The following is a 22,409-nucleotide window of genomic DNA, read 5'->3' as shown; positions in this document are numbered from 1 at the left end:
AGGGTTTTTCTAAGGGAAAAATGGACTTTTTCCACTTAAAATTTTTCCTTCTCTTCTTGAGCGGTAAATTTTCTAAAGGGTAAAATTTTTAGGGTTCTCTCTGCTCTATTTTTCTTCTTTCTTCTCTAAACCCAACTTCTCCTTCATCTCCTTTCTAGCTATTTTCTGGCAACTGTTAGTGGAAGGCCCTGTTTTTCAAGATCCATTTTCCATTTTGCTTCTCAGGGCTCTATCCCCTCTTTCTTAGTTTTTCCCTCTCCTATTCCTTTTTTTTTTTTTTTTTTTTCAATTCTGTTTTTCCCTCACCCATTCTGTTTTACTCCCCCATTTTTTTTCATTTTTCCTTATTATTTTGTTTTCTTGATTCTATTTTTCTGTTTTCACTTTCAAGTTTCCTTCTCTATATTTATTTTTAATTCTCTACTTTTCTGTTATAACTTCAGCTTTTTTTTAATTATTTTACAACAATTTTATTCTTTTTTTTTTCCCCTCAAAACCTTCCTTCTTTTATATGTAGTTAGTTTTCTAGTTTTATATCATATTTTGCAATATATATATATATATATAATATTTTATTATGACCGCGATCTTCCGCCAAAACCTGCCATGGCATCTGCCATAATTTTATGGCAGTGTTTTTTTGCTTTCTGCCATGACCTGTCATCCGCCATTGATAACATTGCCTTCAATGATCTGTTTCTTGCAGTTAGTCAAAACCTCACCCAAATTAGCCAACCAACCTATGCCCAAAATAAAATCCACTTCCTCCATATTAAAACATACGAAGAAATAATCATCTACAAGCCTTGCCTCTTTACATTTTGGTACTAGTATTCTATTATCATCCCCTAATTTCACTGCTACAGCTATTTCATTCCCATAATTCAGGCCTCAGAAATCCACCGTTCTTATTGAAATAAATTTATAGGAAATTCCAGGAATAACCTTGATTTATCCTTTTTTACCTTCATGGTTCAAGCTTGGAAGTCAGCCTTCTTTTCCATGTCCAACTATTGAAGACAAAACATTCAAGTTCACCTGGTTACACTCGTGTATATATATATGGAATAGAATTTATTGACATTAAGTGAACTTTTCAACCGTTAGATTATTTGATTTGTACGGTTGAGATTTGGTAACTTGGTGCTAATGGATCCTATCCCTATATATATATATATATATATATATATATATATGGTAAAATGTTACATAAAAAATAAAACAATAAATTTATCCATAACACACAACGAAAGGAGTTTAAATTGTTATGAATAATAATAAAATATTTCACAATAAAAAACTAAATACTAATGTCATTGAGCTTCATAAGATCTAAATACAACAATGAAATTGCATTTCACAATTTCAATCTCATTATTTCCTTATCCATCAATAGTGAAAAGAACAACCTCTAATTCTGATTCATCAAGAAAAAACTTCAAGAATTTCATCTCATCAAACGATAAAAAGCAATCTAACTATCTAAACGCATCCAATTAATTAAAGTAAACAGAGAAAATAGAAAAGATAAAATGACAAAATTAAAGAATGCAATTAAATTAAAATGGCTAGACTCAAATTCTAAGAACTAAGAAGCTTATAGGAATTAGTTTCACAAGTTAAAATTGATGAACATATTAAAATAGACCTGCTAATTTTTAATTTTTGGTGAAGAGGAATTACTGTTTGGTGATTATTGTTCCCTTTCAATATATAATGTATTCAATTAGACTAATTTTTACTTTCGTAGTAATTATATTTAATCAAACTCATTAAGAGTTATGGTGTTTCAATGATTCCTCAAGAAATTTGGCCTATTTTGATGGTCTAGAATTTTAAGTTCAACTTTGAGGTTTCTAATATCAAAATTCACTTTTCAGTCCTTTCCTTAACATCTTATATTATGCAAATTCAGTCAATCAAATTCGCAAGCATTAAGAGCACAGACTTAAATAAAGAAAATCATGACTAACTAAAAGTCATGGAAATATTATAAACATTGTCATCAATTGGAATTTGGATCTCTTAATTTCTAGGAATAAGAAGAACAAATGAAGAAAAAAGTAGGGAAGAAGGAGAAATAATATCTATCTATGCCCGTCAATAATCTGTGTTCTTGAATCTGTGCACTCCCTTCAGTGACCTAGACTCCCACTTTTTGATTTTTTCTTGCGAGTCTTTGATCATGATTATGTGTCTAATCCTCTTTTTATTTAGAGTTTTTATATAGAAGAGGGTTAAAACTCTCCTGGGTCCATAAGAGATAACACAAGCAAAAGGGTGTGAATCATGACCAAAAACAAAATCTGGGTGTGAACCACAGCCATGGTGGTCACTGGTCGTCACACCCAGGGTATGGTCCCTTCTGGACTCCACTTTTCATGATGATTTAACACACGAACCATGATTGTAGTGCACACCAAAGGCAGACCATGGTTATTTCTGGATTTTTGGTGTAGCAGTATACAACCATGGTTGTGGTGGAGGTCAAGGGCATGCTGTGGTTACTTCTAGATCATCATCTTATAATTCTTATCTTTCGTTGTGTAGTCTTTTTCTCAATCTTTTCCTTCCAAAATGCAGCACATCTCTTAAAAATCCACTTACTACAAGATGAACACATAAAAATAAATAAAATGTTCCTGAAAAACAAAATACATGTTAAAATGACTAGTAAATGCAAGAATATAGGAAAATTATATCCTAATCCTAGTATGAATAGTATGCAAATTACACATGCATCAAGCTCTTAGCTATTAGAGTATGTAACTGTAAACTGTTGTAACATCAATAGGAGTTAAGTTCTCATTATTAGTATAACAAACTAGTATAATAGGCTTAGTTACTTGGTTTTCTATTTGTATAAATATCTTGTATCTCTCATTACATTATATAATGAAATCATCAATTTCATTGTGACTAGCAGGTTTCTTTCTCTCTTTCCCTCTCTTTAATATCCTGATACTAGCTCACTGCTAACAAAATGCTAAAGCTAACTCCCTCCATGAACTACTTAACCCCAATAAAAAGAATTGCCTGTGGGATAACTGATTCTCACTCCCAGTTTCCATTCTGCCCTGCTGCACCTGCCTTTTCTAGTTTCTTCAGATGTATTACAAACCAACGTCCATGACTGAATTAAACTGGGACAACTAATTCTTGAGTCCAGACAGTTTCTATATATTTCAGTTAATAATACTGTACTTCAGAGTTTGGTCCTAGTTGTCCCCTTCTATGTTTCTTACTGTTAATTCAGAAACTACCTGGGTCCTATTACTCTTAATTAACTAATAGCTTTGTCATAAGAAATAAGTTCCATAGGCTTTTAAGTTCAGCTAGTAACTTGTTTTTTTTATGTGTAATGATCTTATTCATTCTTTCGGTTTTTGTAAACTTTGTCACATCTATCAATGCTTACATATTAGTGGTACCAACTGCTAGATTTGGCCAATTTTTTGGGTCCTATCATAACTCTTACTAGTTACTATTGAGATGATGTGCTTATGGCTTGTCTGGTATAATGTATATATGTGCGATGTGACAAGCACACCAGTAAGTGTGTATCTGGCTGGCAATGTTGTTTCTATAAATTTGCAATTACTAGACATCTTTCGTTATTTTGATAGCAGTCATGATCTGCTTTGGTCTATTCCACAGGATATTATGCTGAGAGATGAGGCCAACCATGGATCTGTGCACAAGTTGAGCAAAAGAACTGTTCATCTTCGGTCACATATTTCTTACCGCATCCGTCACTCTTTACGGGTAATGCTTGGGATTTCAACTGTATTTATTGTTTCCATTTTCTAATCTTTACCGTGTATTCTGATTGCCCCTTTAAATGTTTCAGGCATATGTTTCATTGTTGTACCTTAGAAAATTTTCTAACTTCAAAATCATACTAAGGGGAAAACCTGTGGCCCAGTTTGACATTGTGGATGAATTAAGATATTCAGAAGTAATTAGATATAAGCCCCAGCAAGCCGTGACATCAAATGAGGTTAGATCCATGATACCAGAGTATCAATTCAAAACCGTTTAAAGTAATATTTTTATATAGCACTTCAGCCCGTTGAAGATCTGCATTGTGTTTTTTCTTTTTTTATGTGTTTTTCCTTCATTTCCTAAGTGTATCTTTTTTTTTTTCATCTACTGATCTTCCATATCAGTATCACAAGAGAAGAGACTGTTTTATAAATAACAGTGTTTATTCAACTAGTCCTTATTACTCATGGACATTTTAACTAGGGAAAAAATTTTCATTCATATTTTCAAACTAATGAATTTAGTTTGCTTTAGGCTACAGTGGTGACAACCATTGGATTTCTAAAGGAGGCTCCACGTATTAATGTTTCTGGATTTAATGTGTATCACAAAAATCGCCTGATCAAGGTATGTTCTGAATGCTGGAAATGCCTCATCTCAATTCACATTTATTTCAGTTGGTCTCTCAAGTATGCTCATTTTGTTTATTTTCTCATTCAGCAACGCACCATTTTAAAACTTAAATGAGTTAAATGTTCAATATTAAACTTCCATGTGCAATTGAACTTCATTTTCTATCTTAGCTTCATTTTTTTTTCTGAATATATTAAAAATGAGTAAACTTTCACTTTAGTCCCTGAAATATGCAGTGTCGTTCATATTAATTCTTTAAATTTTGAATTTGAATTTTTAGTCCCAAGAATTAGTAATTGCCAATCACGTTAGTCCTTATCGTTAAGAGATGTTAAAATTGTGTAACCGAGTGATGACATGTCATGTTTAATAACATGTGACAGTCCATTCTTGATACAAAATGATGTTTTATAATATTTCAAAAATAATTCATTTTCGTCCCTGATTTTAACATTTTCGAGTAATAAGATCTCTTTTCCTCTTTTGCTCTGCCTTCTTCTATGGTGTCGTCTTTTCTTTGACAATGGTATAATGACATTTACGCTATAAAAGTCCTTTATCTTGAGTTTTCTCAGTTGAATCACCATATTCAAGTATCAAATCTGTGAGTGAAGAACCAATTGTGATCGATTTAGTGTAGGGGTCTCAAATCTGCCACCTTAGGACTTGATTCCCCGATGTCCCAAAAGTTGCCACTTGTGAAATCCTTATATCCTCTTACAATGATTTTTTCGCATTTCAGAACCTCTATGAGGCTAACAAGGGAGAGATTATCACAGTTTCCCTTAAACATGTTATTGGAAATGTTAGTTTCATCGTTCCTACACTTGGTAGTCCATTGCAGCGATGGCCACTAGAAGGAAGAAGATGCAATGGAAGAAGGCGAAAAAACAAAAAAAAGAAGACGATGAGGGACCTTATTAGTTAAACATGTTAAAATTCAAGGATGAAAATGAACTATTTTTGACAGATTTTAAAATGATGTTTTGTGTCAAGAATAAACTGTCATGTATCATTTAACGTGTAAATCATCAACTCTGTTATCCAATTTTAACGTCTCTTAATGGTAAGGACTAATGTGCTTGACGATTGTTAATTTTAAGGACTAAAATTTTAAATTTTGAGAACTGACTTTAGTCAAGTTGCATATTTGAGGTACTAATGTGGGCGTTTACCCTATTAAAAATACCCAATAGTATCTTTTACTATATTTTAGGATTAGTTTCCATATTAATTACTAGGAGTGTCTTCTATATTGCCTTATTATCTCTTGATTTGTGATAAATCGATGCATGAATTTTGTTAAATAGTAAAAATATATTGTATTTGTAGGCATTGTGTCATTAAATACTAAATAACTGTGATTCAATGATCTAAACACACCTAATTATTAAGATAAGATAAAAAAAATATAGAAAAGACAAAAAAATTAAAGAGTGCAAAATAATTTTAAAAGGATGAATTAAAATTTGACTTAATCATATTTTTGGTCCCTATAAAAGTAGCACCCTCTGAAATTAATCATTAAAAATAGTTTTTTAGAATATGGTCCCTAACATTTTCAAAATATATGGATTTAGTCTCTACTGTCCATTATCCTCTCTTAAGTGATGAGCTGTTTAACGAAAATACAAATCATCATTGCTACGTCATTATTTTTATTATTTTATTGTTTAAATATTAATATTTGCCAAAAAGTCCCTAAACACCTTTTCTTTCTCTATTATCATGTTCTTCAATCTTCTCTCTTTTGGGTCATTCCTCTTGTAGATGGTGATGGCATAAACATTTCTCTCTATTAGAAGCATTGGTCCCCCTCATCCCATGTATCACGACATTGCTAGTGTGTACCCCACCTTCGATGGGAAAGTGAAGTAGAAGAAGAACGTGCTTCAACCCTCTACCTAAAGGAACTCATAAGAGCACCGTATCCAACCCCAAAAGTGAATCCATTTGCATTAACACTCTTTGAAATACAACTCTATCACTTCGGAGCAACACTTATTCACCATTTCATACCTCATTAATAATTGTGCCGTGTCACCGGAAACTACTCTAAACTTCCAAACTTATTTGATTTGAAGGGCACCCGACATGCTTACATGCAACCCCCACAAAATGGTTTTTCCAAAGTTTGAACTCTTCAATCTGATAAGGAAATTATTGGTTCCTTCTAAATTAAGTTTTGGAATGGCATTGCATGCCAAAAAGGGGCTTCTTTCCAAATTTGGGTGGATGCAAAAGTTGTGCCTTTAAGAGCTGGGGTTGGTTTGAGGAGTTAATTCTTTATGCATTTAGGCCGCCTTTGGTTATATTAACATCCAAGGATAAGATTAATGAGGTGATGAGATTTTGGTCAATCAATTAAGTTGGAACTCTTTGGCCCTTGCCAAAAGGCTTTCAATTTTTTTATATAGTTTGGGGAAAGGGATTGTTTTGAAGGATTTGGTTGTGCATCATCTGACGGCAGAAGGCTTGAGAGGAAAGAATGCAGCTCGTTTATCCCATTTTCTGTGCCCAAGGAATATGGATCCTAAAATTGCCATTGAAATGGACCCAACCACTCCATGGGCACTCTGTAATGTTGAGAAGATTGGAAGGGAGTCAAGAAAAGTTGGTGCTTTTGTCTATGAGTAGGAGAAAGAATAATGGGTTTTGGAATTTGATTGAGAAGACCAAGATGAAGGGGGTGAGGAAGAAGGAGATAGATGGGAAGTGGCTTACAAAGAAGAGAAAAGAGGTTGAAGAAGGAAGGACATTTTTTGCAGAATAGGAAGGCAATGGGGATAGGGTTCTAGGGAATTTTTTGCAAATATTTAAAATGTGTTTAGGGACTTCTTTGTAAATATTAATTTTAAATAATAAAATGTTAAAAAAAATTAAATGATGAGACAGTAACACGGAAGTGATGAGCTGGATTTCCATTATTCAGCTCATTACTTAACTGATATTTGATGATAGAGACTAAATCTTTATATTTTGAAAATGTCAGTGGCTAAATCCTAATAAATTTTTTTGTAAGGACTTATCTCAAAGGGCGTTACTTTTATAAGGACAAAAAACATAATCAAGCCTTAAAATATTAAGAAACTTCTAGGGATTAATTTCACCATAAATTAGATTAACAAACTTAACCAAAATAAATTCTATGTTATTTCTTGGTTTTTCTTGATGGTGAAATACTCTAAGGTGATTATTGATCTCTTTCAAAATACAATTATGTATTTAATTAAATTAACTCTTACTTTTGTGATAATTATATCTAATTACACCCATTAAGATTTATGGTGATTCAATGATTTTTGAAGAAACTTAGTTTACTTTTTCTGATTTAGAATCTCAAGTTCAACTTTGGAATTGGATTTGGAGTTTCCACTGACAAGATTCCCAAAAAATTTGCTAGCATTAATTAAGTGCAGTAAGAATTGAATAAAAAGCAATCAAGATTAATAAATATTCAAAACATCAACATCAACCTGAATTTGGGTTACCCTCAATCTTTAGAATAAAAGAACTACCCAATCATGGTTTAATTTCAAGCCAAAGCAATGAATAGAAACATTAGAAATAATAAGAACAAGAAAGAATAGAGAAGAAAGAACAAATTGTAATCTCTCCCTTAGAAGCATGCTCTCTAATAGATCTCATAGTGATGACTTCAAGAGTCTTACCCGAAGCCTCTGCTTTTGCTTCGATCTTATCGAGAGAGTTCCTAACAACTTTCTGGTAGTGTGGAACCCCTTAGAATGTGTTCCTTTTAGATTTAAATAGATAGAGGCTTCAAACTGCCTTAGGCCCCTTAGAATGTTTTGCTTTTAGATTTAAATAGACTTGGGCTTCATAACTGCCTTCAGTCCATTTAATTTGTTAACGAACTTGTAAAAACAGACTAGGTAGCATGAAACATGACCATTAAAACACAAACTTGGAATTTGTAAATGCTTCAATGCTCTTCTTTTCTTCCATGGACTTTTAAATCTTCATATTTTAGCCTATGCACTCATGTACACACAAAATAGTGAAAGCAGTAGCTTGCAGTTCCTTTCTCTCTTTTTAGGGTTGTTATAAGTAAGCCTTTAGCATTTCTCTTTTGGTTCCTTAAAGAGGAAACCTAAGTAATTTTAGTATTTTCTGTCAGCAGTGCAAACACAGGTGTGCTTCACAGCACAATCTAATTATGTTTGTTGCTGCCAGGCAATTTTTATCTCCCTTAAATTGGACGAGAATGTGATGAGTTTCACTACACAACCAGGTTGTGTAGTTTGTTGCCTAGACTTCTTTCAATTTCAAGCTTCAAAATTTCTTAAGATTAATTTTTTCCATGCTAACCTCCACTTCAACAATGTTTCATCTCCAAAATTTACTTCCCTAGATGACTAACTTGATTGAAAAATGTGAAATGCCTAGGGAAATTCAATCCAAATATAAGATTATGTGTGATGTAAATGGAAATGCAACCTATAAACTAATGCATGAATTGCACACATTAATTACCCAGCTCAAACTTCCCTCTCCTATTTATTCTCTATCTCACATTTGATTACTGTTGGAGCTGAGTTGACAATTAGTCAGTAGCCAAAGTTGGCTGATTCTGTCTTCTATATCACAATATTTAGGCTAGCTATAATTAGTCCTTTACCTGTATTAGTGGGATCAAATGTACATAAAATCCCATAGCGTTACTGATTTTTCTCTTTGATAGAGATATGGTTTTATTTTGTTCCTTTTCTAGTTCCTAAATTCCTTTACAGCTGATAATGATATTGTGTATTTCCATGGATGTACCATATTTTTGCAAGGAATGAAAAATACCTTTGTACAATTACAATAACCTAAAGTTAGTGCTCACTGCCACGATATAACAAACTATTGCAGATTTTGTTCCCTCACTTCATCTCATTCTCCTGGCCTTAACCTTTATTGGGGTTCTAGGCTAATAAATTGATTTCTATATTTCCTTATTATCTCAGGATTTGTTTCCTAGTTGAGTTAGTGTAAAATTGTGCTTTAAGCTTAGCTTAACCCCAAAAGCTAGTTTGTAAAGTGAGGATTGCTTTAACCTTTATAAGCTCTTATCTAGCCATATCTATTACCAATGTGGGACCTGGGAAATCCACATGGCCAGGTTATTTGCATTGGAAAATTTGTGGGGCCAGAATTTTTTTTTCAGCCAATGGTGACCCAATATCAATCTACGATAAACTGTGATACCATGTTGAATTTGAGCCTTAAGCCTAACTCAATCCCAAAAGCTAGCTTGTGCGGTGAGAATTTCTAACTTTTATAAGCTCTTTTTTAACCATATCTATTGTTGATGTGGGACTTCTAATATAAAAAAGGGTTAATGTTTGGTGTTTTGTATCATGTTGTAACATGCCAGTCATATCATGTGTACAAACTCAGCGAATTCAATCTCTTTTATTTCCTTTTCATCCTGCTATACCTAAAACTTAATTTGCGCATTTAGAATATCAATTCAAGCATGGTAGTTCAGGCAGCTTTACATTGTTTTATTGGTAGTAGTACAGCTGCAATAGAAATTTGTTTGTAATTGTATTATTTGCTCACAATTATGATGCTAACGTGCTTAACATTTTTGTGAGGATGCAGCCCTTTTGGAAAGTAGTTCCAGAAGGTTCATCAAAAGGGAATGGTGTTGTCGGTATATTCCTATCCTATTCTTTTCCACTGTTGATTTCTATGCATTCATTTCTCCCAAATTTCCAGTTTTTCTTAATTTGATCATAATATTTAGGAGTTCTTGAAGCCAATTTTGTAGAACCAGCGCATGACAAGCAGGACTTTGAGAGATCATCGCTGTACATACGGTTGGAAACAAAGCTTAAGCAAATGACAAATGATTACTGGTTTGTTACTTCATTACATGGTTTATCTTGAGTAGTTTTATTTTGTTCCAGAAATATTTTTTTCTGTTTCTGCGAAGCTTGTATATATTTCAGTATTGAATTTCATAATATGGATTTTTAATATTGCATATTACACCCTAATGTTGTGTATTTCTTATTTTGGTAATTCATTTGCACCCTTTAATAAGTTAATGATGTGTTGGCTAACCACCTTTTGGGGTTTGTGGCTCTGATTTTATTTAAAAAAATGATTTCATTTGATGCTTTAGATTTTAATTTTCTGTTTAGTTCATGTTAAAATTTTAGAACTAAATAATGACAGTCAAAGCTGTAATCATTTCAATAGTGGTTAGCTACTTTTGCTTCACAACAGGGCCCATGAAAAGAATGTGGTGCATTAAGTTGGATATGGAAGTAGATTATATATTCCATAATATATCCTCATTTTTACTCTTACCAATATACTTAGTGGCAAAAATTTTCAATAATAAATACCAATAGAATTACTAGAATGAGAATCAGAATAAATATTGATTATTGGAAGCATTATCCTCTGCTGTTATTTTTGGGCATTTGGCAGTAATTAATTTTATTTCAAATGAAAAGTTGATTAGAGCTTCCTGATACACCTTTTCCAGAATATCAATATTATGAGATAAACAGTGTTTGATTTGGTGAAATTTGTTCCGGACTAGACAGGAAAGGTCACTGTCACTTAGTTGGATATCAGCCACTAAATTTCAGATCACAAAATGTGGAAAAGGAAGCCCGCATTCAAAAATCAGCTGGACATTCAACTAATTCACAGAATGAGTTACTTGCTGATCAAGGGAATATTGGCTTGGTTATTGAGCATCAAAACAACCTGAGTTTAAATCAGCCAATTGTGAGTCTTGCAGCATCTGAGTAGTTGATGTAATCTGCAACATGGTCATATTTGTCTGATGTATAGCCTGAAATCATAATTGCCACTGTATGCTAAATAAATGAAAAATATTGTTGTTATTTGTTTTCTCATGCATATTTAATAACTCCATTGAGCTCAAACAGAAGATGCATACTATAGTGAATATACATTCTTACCTTTTAGAATTGACATGATGCTTTAGAGTAGTCAGGGCCAGTTCTCTGAAGAAATTGACAATCAAGAGAAAAATGTGAATTTTAAAAATGTGGAACATGCATTATCAAGCTTAGTTGATTTATGGTTGCACACTTGCACTTATCAGCAGGGAACTTCAGTAGATTGTATCAGGAATTGATTTTAGTACTTAATTCACAAGTTTAATTTCCCATATTATGCATAGTTTAATAATCATTTATTTGTGCTTGGCCATCTGGTTCTGCTGCAACCATATAGTAAATTTGGCAGATTGCTAGGCTTGTCTGTATTCATTATTTTGTCACATGTTTATTTGTGTTTATGATTGAAATCTGGTATGTTTAATTGGAAACACAAGGAAATCCCCAATTTACTGAAAAGTAAACACACACTCAACAGTTCTTTGAAGGACTGCACCTCCTAAGCCTAAGGCCCTAAATTGACAAGCTGATCTCTCTCTATCTCCCTCTTATTTATAAAGGCAATATGTTTTATTTCTTACAATCTCAAACTGTAAGTACTAACTAATTCAGGCTAACTAACTAATATATTGTAACTAAAAAGAAATGGGTCACTAACTAACATATCATAACTAACTACTAATGGTGGTTACTTAACAATACTTTCCCCCTAATGTTTCTCCTTCTCCACAAGGTGAAGGATTGTGTAAATGCCCTGAATAGCTGCTGAAATAAAGACTAATTGATGTTCCAACTGATTGAAGAATGATAACCATTCTAATTTCTCCTTGTAGCAAAAGATAGCTTCTATTCCTCTTGGGTCAAACACAAACGTGTGAATGCATCCAATCTCTTCCAATACTTCGTTTCATTTTGTATTTTTTGTCCTGAAATAGAGTGCCGCTGCCTCTGCAAGTGTACTAAGAACCCAAGTTTCTATTGAGAATTGCATTATTGCAAATGGTAGAAACTGATGATCATCTAAGTTCGTTACCTTCTGCTGGGTCAGTAAAAGAATGCAAGAGGAAGAAAAGGAAGATAGAAAAGGGAGAGAGAAGAAAAGAAACCCTGTTAAGAGTTTTTCCAATATTATTCTAAAAGCTAAGTTTTGAATCAGTTACACGGATGTATATAGTTGGAGTTGACTTCTAACAACCATGACAAAATACAGTTGTCATAACAGATTCTGTAACTAACTAATAACTAATCTGTGAGATTAGTTCTAGCTTAAAACAAAATGCCAGAAAAGAGAAAAAATAATACAACCAAAATACAGAACTAATACAACCGAGTTGTATACTCTAATATCCCCCCACAAGCTCAAGAAGAGTTAGCAGAAAGCTTGTCAATGACTCTGAGCTTGGATCTGTAGATATTGAAAGTGGAGGATGAAAGAGCTTTGGTAAGAATGTCAGTGCGTTGATCAACAGCAGGCAGATGAACCACCTGAACTTACTTGAAAATTACCTTCTCGTGAACAAAGTATAGATCAAGTTTAACATGCTTCATCCTGGAGTGTAGAACAGGATTATGACCAAGACTAATAGTACTTTGATTGTCACAAAATATGACAAGAGGAGCGTGTAAGACTTGAAGTTCTAAGAACTAACTGAATCCAAGAGACTTCAGTTGTAGTGAGAGCTAGACTATGGTATTATGCCTCTATATTAGAGTGAGCAACAACATATTGCTTCTTAGACCACTAAGAAATTAAGTTTGGGCCAAAAAATATAGCAATAGCAGAGGTGGAGCATTTGTCATCTGGATCAAAAGCCTAGTCAGCATCATAGTAAGCATGAACAAAATAGTGAGAAGTCGAAACATTCAGCTGTATGAACAAACCAAACTGAAGAGTGCCTTTAAGATATCGCAAGATATGCTTGATGGCTTGCCAGTGTGGTTCCTTAGGAGCACTCATGAATTGACAAACTTTGTTAACAGAAAAAATAATTTCAGGCCTTGTAATAGTAGCATGTTGTAGAGCACTGACAAATAAACAATGCAGAGTAATCTTTAGTGCCAATTTTGGACAATTTACAACCACCAACTAGAGGTGAAGAGATAGCATTAGCCTCAGCCATATTAGTCTTAGTCAACAAATCGCGAATATATTTGGATTCAGAGAGAAAAAAGAGAATTATTGGAGTGATTGCTGACCTCCATCCCCAAAAAAATAGTAAAGATCACCCAAATCTTTGAGAGAAAACTCTAAATTCAACTTTGCAATTGGAGATTGAATGAAATTAGGATTGTTACCAGTGACAATGATGTCATCTACATAAACCAGCATGTAAACCACGATAGATGCAACTTCATAGATAGAGGAGGGATCACACTTGTTGGATTGAAATCCATAGGTGAGAAGCGTGCTTAGTTTTTCAAACCAAGCCCTTGGAACTTGTTTGAGGTCATAAAGGGTCTTTTGGAGTTTACATACCAAGAGTTTTATTGGAATGCTCAAAACCAAGTGGCTGAGTCATATAGACTTCTTCAAGAATTCCATTTAGGAATGCATCGTTGACATCTAAGTGTTGAAGTTTCCAGTGATTGGTTACAAGAGTGAGCAGAATGCGAACTATGACAGACTTAATGACAGGGAAAAAGGTTTCATTGTAGTCATAACCTAACCGTTGATGAAATCTTTTTGCAACAAGCCGGGCCTTATATTTATTGACTATCCCATCAGGGTTTTCTTTGACCCAAAAGACCCATTTGCAACCGGTGGGAGTTTTGGAAGGAGGCAAATCAACAAGTTCCCAAGTGCCATTCTTGATGAAAGCATCATATTCAGCTTGCATTGCTGCACGCCAAGTAGAGTTAGCAAGAGTAGTCTTAATAAATTTGGATTCAACATGAGCAAGGAGAAGAGTGGGTTGAATCCTAGATTGGACAATGACTTGGCCCTGGTAGTCGTATGGTGAATGTTATCTTCCTTAATCAATGAGACAGGTGGAGTGAGTAAAATGGGATTGGGTGGAGGAGGGGAATTAGAATTTGGACGAGAAGAGCCAGCAAGGGTTGGCCCAGAATTAGTGGGTGTAAGGAAGGTTATTTTATGACAGCAAGAGGGTTGGTAGTAGGGGTGGGCCTGATAGCAATGGATGAGGTTTCAATTTGTAAAAGACTGGTATAGGGAAAACTGCACTCATTAAAGATAACATCTTTTGAAACATATATATGTCCATCTGCAGAGAGATACTTGTACCCTTTGTGAGACAGAGTAGCCCAAGAAAACACTCTTGAGAGCGTGGCTGAAACTTGTTGGAGTTGTAAGGTCGCAATAAGGGAAAACAAGAGCAACCAAACACTTTTAGAAACTTATAATTTGGCAGCCTGTGAAATAACTTTTGAAAAGGAACCTCACCTTGAATTGTAGTGGACGACAGCCGATGGATCAAGTAAACATTGGAGACCACTACATAGTCCCAAAAGGTAACTAGTAAGGAGGCTTGAGACAACATCGTTAGGGACATTTCAATGATGTCTTTGTTTGCATTCTACTACTTTATTCTGATGATGAGTATGAGGACAAATAAGGCAATGAATGATTCCTTAATCCACAAATTTACTAAAAGGATGATATTCACTACCCCAATTAGACTGAACAGCTTTGATGGGTAGATTAAACTGTGTATGAACCAAACTTTGAAACTGTTTGAACACATCAAGTGTTTCTAAGTTGGATTTCAATAGATACAACCAAGTAAGGCGAGTAAGAGCATCAACATTGGCAGGTCATTAAACGCATTTTGTGATACCTTAAAGGCACTATTCATTTTGGTTTATTTCTCCAGCCAAATTTTTCTGCCTCTCACTATTCTGTTCATATTTACTATAATGCTGACTGGGTCTTGGATCCATATAACAGGTGTTCTACATTTGGTGCTGCCATATTTTTTGGCCCAAACTTAGTCTCCTGGTGGTCTAAAAAGCTATCAGTTGTTACTCAATCTAATACAGAGGCGAAATACTGTAGTTTAGCCCTTGCCACAGTAGAAGTCTGTTGGATTCAGTCTCTCCTCTCTGAACTTCAAGTCTCATGCTCTTCCTGTCCTCTACTCTAAAAAAAAGCATCTTAAACTTGATCTATACTTTGTTCATGAGAAAGTCATTTCCAAACAAGTTCAGATCGTCCATGTGCCTGCTATTGATCAAAAAGCTGACATTTTTACCAAGGCTCTATCTCCCTCGACTTTCACCAAGCTTAGAATTGTTGATAGACTCTCTAACAACCCCTCTTGATCTTGCGGGGGAATATTAGAGTTTACAACTCTGTTGTATTAAAACTTTGTATCAGTTTTTCTGTTATAATAATTAGTTACAGATTCTATTAAATTGTTAGCTTTCAGTTTTGTATCATTATATACATCTCTGTAACAGTCCCAAGGTGGTTAATAAATTCTGAGAAAAACTCCTAACAGAGTTTGCTTTCTTTCTCTACATTCTCTTACATTCTTTTCTTCCTATCTTACAATCTTTTAGAGCCTCTAACAATTTCTAAAATTGCTACTAAAATGCTGGTTTGAGAGGGAAGACACTCCCCCATATGTGGTGGAGGTTGGAGATGGGCACAAGGTAAAATGCCAAGGAGTGTGCAGGGAATTTATATTAGAATTGCAAGGAATAAAGGTTCAACAGGAGTTTTTTATATTTGATTTGGGAGGGGTATTGTAGTTTTGGGACTATAATGATTAGCTAGTTTGGGGAAGGTCAAAGTAGACTTTGGATAGCTGAAGCTAACCATTGGAAATGGCATTACAAAGCAGGTTTTCTTAGGGGATCCAACCTTGTCTAAGACTGGAGTCTTACTGAAAATGATGATGAATGAGCTGAAGAAAGGAGCAGGGTAGTTAGAGGAACAGGTGCAAGAAAAAGAGAGTACATTCTCCATTTATAGCAAAGGTGCTAGAACTGAATGAAAAATTTTTTTAGACCCACAAGGATTACCCCCAAGAGAAAACATGATCATGCCATCCATTTAAAGGAAGGAGCAACAATTCCAAATCTCAGACCATACAAATATCCTTACTTCCAAAAAACTGAGATTGAAAGATTAGTAAATGACCTACAGAAGGTAGGACTTATTAGACCCAGCATTAGTCCCTATTCAAGTCCAATAATCTTAGTGAAGAAGAAAGACGGCAGGTGGAGATTATGTGTCGACTATAGAGCCTTGAACAAGATCACTATTCCCAACAAGTTTCCAATTCTAGTCATTAAAGAATTGTTGGAAGAGTTGACAGGAGCAGCAATATTCTCTAAATTGGACTTGAAATCAGGGTACCATTAAATACAAATGAAAGAGGAGGATGAAGAGAAAATTGCTTTTAGGACACATGAAAGCCATTATGAGCTTTTGGTCATGCCTTTTGGCTTGACCAATGCACCTTCCACATTTCAATATCTTATGAATGAGGTATTCAAGCCCTTTTTAAGAAAATATGTTCTTGTTTTCTCTGAGAACATCCTGGTGTTTAGCTTTCCTTTGTAGTTACATCTCCAACACAGATGTATTTCAAGTGTTCAAGGAAAATCAGTTGAAGATAAATCAGAAAAATGGTCAACATAGTTTGGAATATTTGGGTCATATCATTGCAGCCCAGAGTGTATTAGCTGATCCAAAGAAGGTTGAGGCAATGCAGTTGTGGCCTAATCCAAAAGATGTCAAAATCTTGAGGGAATTTTTGGGCTTAACAGGGTATTACATGAGATTTGTGGAAGAATATGGTAAGATTGCAAGACCTTTAACTCAATTGTTGAAAAAGGAAGAGTTCAAGCCAGCAGTGCATCTTGCTACCATGCTGCAACCTTTACCTCCTATGTTGTTAAATGCACATGTTCTAGAGGTAATTCCTGAACAACTACCAGATACAAGGACAACTTCCCAAGGTGAGTTAGAAGTCCTTCTCAAATGGAAGTAGCTTCTAGATTGTGAAAATAGATGGGAATTGCTGCCACGATCCAAGAGGTGTTCTCATATTTTCACCTTGAGGACAAGTTAGCTCTTTGAGGAGGGGGTATTGATATGTTCACAAGGGTGTACAGTAGAAAGAAGGGAATAGGCAGGAAATTCAATAATTAGCCATTTAATTGGTTATGACAGCTGTAATTTTGTAATTTTGTATTAGTTACTTGTTAAGATATCCCACATTGGTTAGGAATAGAGTCAAAATACTCCTTATAAGGGTTAGGGTAGTCCTTCTCCTCTGAGCTAGCTTTTGGGAATGAGTTAGGCCCAAATTTTTTAACATGATATTAGAACTTATTCGGTTTGAACTCTGGGCTGCCCACAGATGTCCAGTCCTATTGGGTCCACCCATGCAGATGTCCAGTCCTACAAATTTCATGCACCAAATGTTCAGTCCTGGGCATGAGTGTGTTAAGATATCCCACATTGGTTAGGAATAGAGTCAGAATACTCCTTATAAGGGCTAGGGTAGTCCTCCTCCAATGAGCTAACTTTTGGAAGTGAGTTGAGCCTAAGTTTCTACTGTTATAAATAGTCATATGAGGGATTAGTTAGTAGTTATGTTTTTGTAATTGGTAATTGGAAAGGCTTGGAGAGTGGGGTTTTCTCAAATAAGTCTGGTGGTTCTCGATTGTATTTCCTTCACCCAATTCTAAATCACTATATCTTTGGTACTGGTTTGGTAATTAGGGTTTTCTTAATAAAATTTGGAAGTTCTTTTCAATAATTCTGTACCAGTTGTATCACTGCAACTCATAAGGCAAATCCCCAACTCTTACAGTTAACACGCTGATCTGTCTCTTACCTCCCTCTTATGTATAGAGGCAATATGCCTTACTTCTTCTTCAACCTTAACCTGCCCAACTAATCATTAATTGAGGCTAACTAACTAATATATTGTAACTAAAACTAATGGGTCCATAACTAATATATTATAACTAACTATTAATGGGGGTTACCTAATTTTATTATTTGTAAATAGCAGGTTATAGCTGTCATATTTTCCAACTGTAAATATATTGTAATTGATAGAATATTCTAGTCTACACTTTAGGACCAAATCTGTTATAATCTCTCCTGTAACTGTAAAAGGTTTGATTTCTGTCTATTTAAGAAGAAAAGACCACATAGAGCCAAACAGTTTTCTCAAAACAACTTTCTTGGCTTCTATTCTGGTATCTTTATATATATAGAAAATGGGTTGTGGGCTGAACTCTCAGTTATATATAATAAAACGACGTGATTTCTTTTTTTTTTTTTTTGCAAATTATAAATAATATAAATGCTTCAAATTTCATCAAAACTCCACATTTAAACTTGTTCGATCTCATCGTGTGTGATAAAACTATTGTTGTTGTACACTGCAAATAATACAATACACTTGAAATATGAAGAAAAGATGAATATTTTACTGACAACATGTACACAAAAGTTTTAGGGATAATTTCTGTGTGTTTCAACATACAGTCGAGGTACATTATATACAGAACAAGGGCTTGCTGTGAAGCTTAAAACCAGAAAACTATGGATCGCAACAATAGTTTCTATCTAGAAACTAAGATTCTTTCATGCCTGAAATTTTAATCGAATGGGGAAATTAAATTTGAGTCTGATAGTTGCCTGCACATCTCTTATGCCATAGTGCAAATGATAAACTCAGCAAGAGGCTACAGTTCCTTCTATTCTTCCCTTGGTTGCATGTCTGTCTATGTAGGCCTTTTAATAGCATAGTAAGTGTTAGGATCCCAATTGCAAGGTATGGGACTTGAGTTCCACATTGGAAGCATGGGGTTCTAGTGTGGGATGTATAAGAAATTAGGCTCTCCAACTGCAACATCTAGCTTTTGTGGTGTAGTTCTTCCAAGGCTCTTATTATAGAGCTAGTGACGAGATGAAAAAACTACACAAACTACAGCCATCTCCTCACTCAAGCCTTATCCTAGTAGGTGGTGGTTTGTTTTTGACTGCTGGCCCAACCCAGTGGTGGTAGAATAGAAGGCAACAGAGATAGTTGCAACTACCTGGGCTGTTAAATACCCACTTAGTAATTGGATTCATTCTTGATTGCTAAATACTAAATTGATTATTGTTGTAAGGGAAAATCCTAGGGAGAGACTCCCTATTCTTTGCAATTCTTTCTCTCTCTCTCTCTCTCTTTTTTCCCTCTATCAATTTTCAACTTCAGGAAATATGCTACTTTTGGGGGTTCATAAGCATGTATTTTTCCTATCAACAGGGTACCTCGGTAGGAGCTCCATGGTCTCTGTCCGTTGATGAAATCTGTGAAGAAAACATAAAACTTTTCATGAGGTAAATATTTCTTTCGAATTATCTTTACAGACAAATCAAATATTTGTCATTTTTATCCTTGTTATATTTATTTTGACTGGTATACCTGTTCCTTCAATGTATGTCTTGTTTGATCAACCTCCTTCCTGATCTTTTTCGTTGTGCATCAACCAAAAGCATATTGACTCTTGCTTGTTACTTCACTTACTTGTGACAATATGTGTAATTTTGAGCTCCTTCGCTCTGTTATTTCTTGATTTTCTGTTATTGGAGGTAATCTTATCCACCCAACCTGTATTATTGTCTCCAATAAATTTGCATGTATTTGGTTTAAGATCAATCGACAATGGTGTGCATAAAAAACATTCCTAACTTCCTATACCAGTGAATAACTTATAGTGGATGGTTTTCTAGAAAATACATTGTTGGATTGATATTTGTATCATGCATGTCTTATACATGAAATTTCCCACTAATCCAATAGTTTATACTCCATCAAAAGATATCGTAACTTTAGTATACAAAATAATTTCCAAATAAATAACCAGTACTTATGACATGTTGATCGTTCTATAAATTTCCTAAAATGTTGGCATGCAAGGTTAATGTTATAATCAATCACTTTGGTGTATATATATTTGCTTTGAGGTGGCTGAGCTTTGTGTTTACTTGTTTTATTGAGTAGAGTCCCACTGAAACCCTTTTGTTCAGGTGCGAGGAGTACAGGCTGAAAGAGACAGAGTTGAAACAGACGGTAATAGTTATCAAATAACAAAGTTTAACGATTAGTTGTGTTTTAAGGTTAACGTGTTGCTGACATAAAATAGGTTGTGGACTTGGAGGAGGAATTGAAAGAAATCCAGAACAAATGTGCCCATATTTCTTCACTCTTAGAGGCTAAGAGGAAGCAGGAGAGTGTAAGGAAGCACTAATAACGTTATACAAATATCATGTTAATGAACGGCTGGTTGATATGCTTTCATAATTTGTTAGCGTAAAAGCACCTGTTTTGTGTATGTACACCTCTCAGAACAACTCTAGCTAGATCGGGAGAAAAACCAGCGACGAGACTTTGGACATTTAGAGCTTAGAGTAATGCTAAACAGTACAGAAGTGTAAAACACGGAAACAAATCAATATGAAATAAATGAATAAAGTTTTGCATAGATCACAGAGGCAGAGGAATGTGAATGAATTTTGTTTGCCAATAGGATTAAGCCACCACATTTCGTGCAGTTTTAGTATTATAATTTTTGTACTCATTATCATTTCCATATAACTTGCTCAAATCTAGAGGGAACTTGTATTGAGTTAAAACTCCTATTAACCCAAACTATGAAAAAAAAAAAAAAAGTTGTATTTGTGAAGTTCTGGTTTTTCGCTTTTCAAACTTGTCATTGTCGAAGAAGAAATCAAATCAGATCATGATTTTCCTTGCGGGAGAGATTACGAAGTGGATAGAGAACCTCGGCTATATATCGAATTGCCGAATATGTACTAAATTCATCAAACGAGTGGGGTTTTTAAATATCAAAACTATCTAAATATTAATTGTAAAAGTTATAAGCAATTTATAAATCTGTTCATAAATTAATAAAATTTAGGTTTGGTTGTATTTTGGTTTTGGACTGGTTTTAGTCTTTCTGGTTTTCTCAAGTCAGTTAAGCGCTTGTCTGTTCTGTACTTGAATATTCTAAAGTTGAATATTTTCACTTTAACTCTTCAATTTTTTTATTTAAAAAATGAGTTTATAAAATAACTTTGAAAGTGTAAAATCTTAAAATTTAGTACAATTTGACAAAATTTTAATAAGATATGATAAAACTTATATATGACGTTTGTACATGCATTTTCATTACATAAATATAACTAATTTTGAAAATAATATTTCTTTTAAATAATTTTTATGATGTCTTGTATATTAAGAGAGATATTTTATACCTTCTTATACGTAGAATAATTATCACTATTAATTTTATATTATTAGATAGTGAAATTAGTAATTTATTTTAAAAAAATGTAAATATTTTTTAATTTCTAAAATATTAGAACAATCTTAATTATAAATCCAAAAGAGATACAATACTCCAAATTTACAAGGATCATAGTAAGTATTTTTTATTTTTTGCTAATAGCATGCATTTTTTTTATCAAATATTTTTTGTTATTGTGAATCTATTTATCGGAAGAATATTTAAAGAGTTACAAAGTGTAAGGTTCAAAGGTAATAGAAAAAACTATTTCAAATAAATTGTGGTAGAAAATATAATCTTTTAAAGAAGATTTACATAAAATTAAAGTTTGAAACAAATTTATTTATTTTTCGTTAATTTTGTAAATTTTCTAAAGTTCAGAAGTGAAGAAAAATAAACTTTTCTTTAACAACGCAATAATGAAAATGAAGATTGAATGATAAATACCTCTGCACAGTACTCATCACGTGGTGATGAATATGACGTCAACGAATTTGTAGCTATATCAACTGCACAAAGTGATAAATATTAATATTGTTGATATATTAATTTACTTATAATTTAACTTATAATCATTTAAAAAATGAATCGCGTTGCTTTTAGGTCCTTATATTAACAATTATTTTTTCATTGTTAATTTATTACTTCTTGCCTCATATGTATGAATACGTTAGTTGTTAATATTTATGTCATTATTGATGAGTGTTATTATATTATTTATTCAATTTAGTACATCATCTTCAGAGTCATACACTAAATTGTTCAACATAATCTATTCAATACATTAATTATGTCACTATTTGCCTAAATGTTTTAGCTATTGAAAATATTTAATACATTGAAATTTTTTTA

At 33.7% G+C, this 22,409-nt stretch overlaps 1 protein-coding gene across 4 annotated transcripts in view; it reads left to right on the top strand.

Moving 5' to 3' along the window:
* Positions 1 to 20,746, top strand: part of LOC113857588 (protein MICRORCHIDIA 1-like) — a 49,095-nt gene extending 28,349 nt beyond the window's left edge. The window contains exons 11-19 of one of the 4 annotated variants that reach the window (XM_027489636.1): positions 3,658 to 3,765; positions 3,851 to 4,000; positions 4,300 to 4,392; positions 10,009 to 10,060; positions 10,154 to 10,265; positions 10,965 to 11,151; positions 19,532 to 19,605; positions 20,296 to 20,338; positions 20,412 to 20,746. In XM_027489636.1, the coding sequence (XP_027345437.1) occupies positions 3,658 to 3,765; positions 3,851 to 4,000; positions 4,300 to 4,392; positions 10,009 to 10,060; positions 10,154 to 10,265; positions 10,965 to 11,151; positions 19,532 to 19,605; positions 20,296 to 20,338; positions 20,412 to 20,516 (924 nt within the window). In that variant the 3' untranslated portion in view covers positions 20,517 to 20,746. The remainder of the gene's footprint in view (positions 1 to 3,657; positions 3,766 to 3,850; positions 4,001 to 4,299; positions 4,393 to 10,008; positions 10,061 to 10,153; positions 10,266 to 10,964; positions 11,152 to 19,531; positions 19,606 to 20,295; positions 20,339 to 20,411) is intronic. The other 3 variants (XM_027489639.1, XM_027489638.1, XM_027489637.1) reach the window with 3 other exon arrangements.
* Positions 20,747 to 22,409: the final 1,663 nt, after the last annotated feature.

This window comes from Abrus precatorius, unplaced genomic scaffold (genome assembly GCF_003935025.1).
Source record: "Abrus precatorius isolate BTA unplaced genomic scaffold, Abrus_2018 Scaffold2, whole genome shotgun sequence".
Classification (NCBI taxonomy): Eukaryota; Viridiplantae; Streptophyta; class Magnoliopsida; order Fabales; family Fabaceae; genus Abrus; species Abrus precatorius.
Note: the sequence above shows the minus strand (reverse complement) of the source record. Positions and strands in the feature narration are given on the sequence as shown.